Consider the following 6078-nt stretch of genomic DNA (forward strand, 5'->3'; position numbering starts at 1 on the left):
CCAGGGCGAAGCCGCGAGAACACGAAACACACTGATACGGAGCAGGGGTGGGAAGGGCTTACAGTCGGTTTAGGGGCGACATTGCTACTTAGCGGCTGTCATCGCTGGGTTCGTTAAGGTTGTGGAAGCGCTGGACCTTCTCTGCGATCTCCTTCGGCAGCTCGTCGCTTCCGCCGCGGCGCGTGAGCGCCACGATCCTGACCGAGTCGAAGTGCCTGCCACGGCCGATACGACGCTCCTCAGGAGTAAACTTACGGCCGTCAAAGTCGGCCTCAGCCTCGAGTGCATTGTAAAAGTGGAAGCGGCCCTCGTGACGTTTGAGCCTGCCGAGCAAGTCTGGGTTGCCGAAGGCCGCGGTAACTGCGACGAGGAGTAGGCCGTCGAAGGCATTCGCGCGCGCGACGGCGCGCCACCTCTCTGGGCTTGTCGCTTTGAGCTCTTCGGTCTCCATGGTCGTACCGGCGTATGCCATGTACGGGGTGGTGAGATGACCGGAGCTGGATGAAGTAGGGTTGCTCTTTGCGGAGGGTCCAGAAGATGGCGCCCCAGAAGAGCGGCTTGAGCGGGACGGTGAAATGTCGGCGGGAAGCTGGCTCCGAGAGCGAGTCGAAGAGGGAGAGGACTTGATGTGAATTGGCTTGCCACAGCCACCCTTGCTATTCGTCTCCTCCGAATGCTCCTTTGCACCCGAGGTTGAGCGAGCGGTGGTTCTGCCTTGGCTGGACGGAACGGATTGAGTCTGCGATCGTGAGGACGAGCTGGATGCCTCTGCGATGGGGCTGAGGGTGCTGCCACGAGTCTGGCTTGGGCGGCTGCAGGTTGAGAACGCCTGGCGAGCGGCATTGGTCTGGCTCTTGATGCGGGAAGTAGGAGGCATGGTGGGAATGGGAATGGTGCTGGCCCTACTAGATGTCGATGTACCATGCTGACTGATGCTATCGTCGGGGCTAATATTGGAAGTCAGGACAGACAGAAGGTGACCACTGGAGGTGGCAGTGAAGCTGGAGGTCGAGAGAGGGTAGGCGTCGACGTAAGGAGCTTGTTTGGTAGCAAGTCCGCCAACAGTTGTCTCGTCGCCGTGACGAACATCGGCACTCGACTGAGAGCTGCTTGCTTCGCCAACCCACGTGGCGGTTAGGCTGGAGGTGCTCGAGCTTGACGACGGCCTAAGGTCTGAGACGGCGGCGCGACGCGCACTACCAGTACCGGAAGACTTGGCGCTGGAGGTTGCTGAGCGAGAGGCCTTTGACGCAGAGCGCTTGGAAGAGTAGCGACTCGATCGTTTTGATGGACTGGTTTGGACAGGCGCGGAAGGAGCAGTCGACGACTCAGGACGGCCGTGGCCAACGAGGGTGGTACCGTCAAGTGTCGCGCGGCTGGTTGACTCACGGTCGCTATTGGGAGGCGCAGAGCGATTGCTGTTGGAGAGGTTTGATGCACTGTACAGGTACTCGACAGGAGTTTGGGGACCGTTGTCAGGGTGGGTAGATGTATTGTCGGGACCGGAGCCGGAGGCGGGAGCACCATAGTGGTATTGGCCAATGACCGGGGCATGAACTTCCATGAATGGTTCCGAGAGCGTTCCCCGGACGATTGAACGCCCGGAAGGTCCCCACATCATGCCGGTATGGTGCAAGGGGATGGGACTGTAAACAGGCATGGGCATACTTTGATGGGCGCCGTTGACGAGCGAGCTGGGGGCAGGGCTGGGGCTGAAAGTCAGGCGACCGTCTAATGTCAGTGTTGCTCGCGGAAGCCTAACTCACCAAACTCTGCAGCGAGTAGTTCATCAAGCTCCAACTTGCGGTGGTACTCCAGCCTCGCTAGACTGTCGGAGAGGCCGATGCGGACGCTTTCAGCAGCCCATGGGTCGAGGGCACTCTGGGGATAGAACTCGTGACCGGCGCTGATGGTCTGTTGGCCTAGGACATGGTACCTCCTGTTGATTCTGTCGCGGTGGTAGTAGTATGCTGGGCTATGAGAGCCCGTAGGCTGAGGGGGGAGCATGCTGAAGTGCTCGGCGAGGAAAGGCAGAGAGAAGTTGAGCGGAAGAGGAGTGGGAGGATGATGGACAGAGAGAAGAGTGAAAGAACGTTTTCGGGGAGGGATCTCCGAGCAAGCTGGTCGTCAGGAAAGTTTAGTGCCGCCGGCTGAGTGTGCACACCAGAACGTGGTCTCGCAACGAACACACAGTGCGTGGAATAAAGGGTCAGGAGTTTCCCTCACGTCGGAGAGCCGTGTGTGCAGAAACTGGGGTACTTAGGAGCGTTTTTCGCGGCTGTTCCGTCCCCTTCCGTTCCTTCTGCATGGAACTTTGCTTGAACCGGCAATGGCTCAGGCTGCCACAAGCAATATGGCTGATGGGCCGGTGGCAGCCGACGGACCGGACTGCAATGATCCATCGCCTCACTACCGGCGGGTGGACTGGGCCAAGAGTTTGCGTGCATCGTCCTCCGTTGTAGCACAACGTTGCCGGAAGGGTGCACCCGGATTTGCCAGCGCTGCACCATCTTCGCCCTCGCCGCACCGTCAGATTGTCTCACGAACCTGCCGCCATTCCGTTCACCATGACTAGTGGCGTGTTTTCAAGCAGTTGCATTCGTGGATGTGCGGTTGCATCGAAGAAGCTTCCATACCTCTGCACATTTCCGTATTACTGCACGCCAAGTGCGGGACGCTCCTGACGGTTACTGCTAATTCACAAGAACTCGCCGCAGAAACAGAAAAATTGAAGAAAACGCCACTTGCGTGCCATGCTAGAAAGTCGTACTGCTATAAACTTGAGGCTGGAAAATGCATGCACATGAGAGAGAATACGGACGGGTATCGCTAAGGTGGGTAGTTGGGTATCGATGTTGCAGACGGTAGGTAGTACATGTAGTGAGGGTGTGGTGTGTGGACACAGTGGGCGACGTCTTGAAAGCAAGTATGTGTGTGGGTAAAACATAGACCGATAATAAATTGCGGGATTCGAACGCAGGTTTGATGCTTCCGGTGGACGAGCGGCAACGACGAGGCAGGGAGGCAGTGAGGAATGAGGAAGGTGCCGAGAGAGGAAGAACGCTGCTATGCCTCCTCCTCCTCCTCCAGCTCGCGCACGAAGCGCTCCATAGCCATCATCTCCTCAGGACACAGTCCCAACTCTCTAGCGCGGCGCTCATATTCGCTCTCAAACTTGCTCTCGTACTGGCTCTCCTCATACTTCTCCTTCGGGGCACTCAAATTCGGCTTCCTCTTCTCCTTCCTGTCCTTGGGGTGCGTCCTGCTCTTCCTGTCCTCCCTAGAGCCTTCAGCTTCCTGATCGCAGTATTCCACACTAGTGTCAAAGATCGCAGACAGCTCCCCCCGGACGCTGTCCACGTCCCACTCATCAGTCAAGGTGAGGAGCACCTCTCCCCTGGCCCAGAGCGACATGGTCTCATACAGCTCCGGAACGCTAGCCTCGGGCTGGCGCCGGAGCTCCGTGACGAGCATGGCGAAGATCATGTGGCGAACGGCAGGGTTGGTGTTGCGCCCTCTGGCGCGCATCTCGCCGACTTCGGGGAACTCGCCAAACCGGGTTCCGAGCGCGTCGGAGAGCAGGGCGAGCTTGGTGTCGCGAAGCTGGTCGGCTGTGGGTGTCAGTACGTCCTGCACTGAAAAGACAAATCAGTATGGATGTAGGGACTCACGCATCTTGAGCACATAGCGCGCCTCCATCGCCCCCGACCACATCCTCAGCTCCTCGTTCTCCGGCTCCCAGGAACAGATCCTGTCGTAGCGCTGTGTCGCGAGATCGTTCGTCGTTTCGAAGTGCGCCTCGATTATCTCGAGCATGACCCAGGCAGCCGCGGCGCGCAGCTCGCCCTCTGCGTGCTTGTGTACCGCCGAGAAGCCGAAGAGAAGGGTGGAGGCGATGGCGTCGAGTTCCGCCACGGCAGCGACGTGCGCGCGTGTAAGGGCATTGTAGCGATTGTGCGAGCGGGGGTGGTTCAGAGGCGGGGTGGGGCCGGGGTTGGAAGTCGAAGTTGGACTCGCAGGGCGCTCCGTGTCTGTAGATGAGGTGGAGAGAGCGAATGATCCCACACGCGAACGGGCGGTGATGGTCGAGTCGCTGGATGATGACTGAGCGTAGGTAGTCGTTTGGGAGTGGACGCTGATGGCCGAGTTTCCCCATGAGGAGACGGAGAGGTTCGAGGCGAGGCTGCGGTTTGAACGGGATGTACGGATTGAACTACGGCCCGAGATCCAGGACTTCAACGACCAGGACGAAGTGCTGGACATGGCGTGACTCGTGGCGGTGAGCCGAAGTTATGAAGTGATAATGACCGAGGATGATGGTGAGGGAGTCAAAGGAGTGTCGGTGGCAAATGAGCGTATGCAGCGAGTTTGTAGTGAACGATTGTGGACTGTAAGGAGTGTCGCTGGAAGGGTAACGAGCGTGAGTAGCCCGGGTGTGTGCCACGGCCAAAGAAACTTGAGACGAGCAGCGGAGAAGCGAAGTGATGGGAAGAAGAGAGGTTGAAAAAGAGATGCAACCACTCGAAACGCAAAGCACCTTCCTCCCGGTCTTCCTACATGTAATGCACCTGTCAGTGTGGAACAAGCACACACGGCGGCAAGTTTGTCGCGGCGAAGAAAAGTCAGTGATGAACAAACATCGAGACGCCACGACCACGTGGCTCGTATCGTAATCATGGCATGCATCGATCCCACATTCCTCCTCTCCAGTCAGCAAACACCTGAAGAACCAGTTACGATGCATCAGGCAGCGCCACGTAGCAGAAGCGGCAGATCTCATAGTCGAACTCCTGGGCTGGGAGGCAGTGTTCTGGACAGTCAGTTTTGCGCCACCTGGCTGTTCTCATCTGCGCCGATCCCTAACTTCGGACTTGTCCGACGACGCTACACTGCCTCTTCATAGCGAAAGATCCCATGCCGCCCAGATGGAAGGTAGAGTATGAAAGGAGAGGAACACTCACTCCCCTTGTTGGCCCCGTTGAAGGCTCCCTCGCACTTTGGCAACGACACCTCTACCGTTGCAGTTGGATGGAGGGCCTGCTGTGACTCTGAGCGCGGAGGAGGTTTCTTCTGTATCTTGAGGCGCTCGAATTTGTCTTTCGTCTTCCGCTTCACGGCGTTAACATGGGTCTGACCCATTCTTTGCGTTCACTTGTATATGCTGGTGAGTCGCTGTGAGTTCGGGAAGATCTGATGGTAGAGATCGGCGGTGGCGGCGAATGGTTGGTTCGTGATGGCTGAGCATAGCAGAAATGCATATAGTGAGGCCAGGTCATGGGGCCCTAGCAGGGAGTTGATTGCTCGATCTAACATGAGACGAGAGAAAACAAGAAGGCATCACGTTTGGGGAGTCTCAACAGCACGCAGCTACCATGCATCACTCCCCTCCAACGTCTGGTGACTCTCGTCAGCGCTGCTACCGCACATCCGCGATCGGGCGATCACGAGGCGTGGAGTTCAGGAACCAGAGCCAGCTGCCCAGATCCACCCAGATCTGCCTGCTCGCGCCGCTCGCTTATCGACGCCATCACTCCGAAGTTGTTCCGCTAGCTGACTCGTTCGGCAATCGCGCTTACAAAGCTCGGCCTACGCCGCCCAAGTCCTCGGCTCATGCATGCCGGGGCGACATCCTCTGACCCCCCGGACAGGCCCTGAAGACGATCACCTCGGTAGCTTACAGCGAGCTTGCATTGATAAGCGCCTGCAGCTGCAGCTCAGCGGCCCTCGCCGCTCAAACTTGGTGGTAATGCAAATTCATACAACGAATGGTGTAAAGATACGTCTCCTATGCCTTTGGGTGTGTAGCTACAGCTTCTGCTACTGGGGGATGCTTAGAGGGAGTGCCAGTCGTCAGACTCGGAGAGGCCGTGCGCGACGGCGACGCTAGCGCGAGCCGCGCGGCGCTTGGCCTCGAGTCCGCGCTGCGCCGCTGCGGCGGCACGCTCAGCAGGCGACGGGTACACGGGTCCGTCCATGTTCACGTCGCCGTCGTTGTCCCACGCCGCTGCGGCCGCCGACGCCGCCGCCTGCTTGGCCGCGGCGTGCTCCTGCATCGCCTCAGCCACTGCAGCGGCGGCC

General features: G+C 58.6%; 2 protein-coding genes across 2 annotated transcripts; both read right to left on the reverse strand.

Moving 5' to 3' along the window:
• Positions 1-88: 88 nt before the first annotated feature.
• Positions 89-2007, reverse strand: A1Q1_07825 (uncharacterized protein; the record flags this gene model as incomplete). Its single annotated transcript, XM_014326837.1, has 2 exons — positions 89-1706; positions 1763-2007. 2 exons carry the CDS (start codon positions 2005-2007, stop codon positions 89-91), a joined length of 1863 nt encoding a protein of 620 aa, XP_014182312.1.
• Positions 2008-3066: 1059 nt separating this feature from the next.
• A1Q1_07826 (uncharacterized protein) lies at positions 3067-4263 on the reverse strand (the record flags this gene model as incomplete). The annotated part of the gene is made up of 2 exons (XM_014326838.1): positions 3067-3611; positions 3672-4263. 2 exons carry the CDS (start codon positions 4261-4263, stop codon positions 3067-3069), a joined length of 1137 nt encoding a protein of 378 aa, XP_014182313.1.
• Positions 4264-6078: the final 1815 nt, after the last annotated feature.

The sequence above is a fragment of the Trichosporon asahii genome, assembly GCF_000293215.1.
Source record: "Trichosporon asahii var. asahii CBS 2479 unplaced genomic scaffold scaffold00017, whole genome shotgun sequence".
Taxonomy (NCBI): Eukaryota; Fungi; Basidiomycota; class Tremellomycetes; order Trichosporonales; family Trichosporonaceae; genus Trichosporon; species Trichosporon asahii.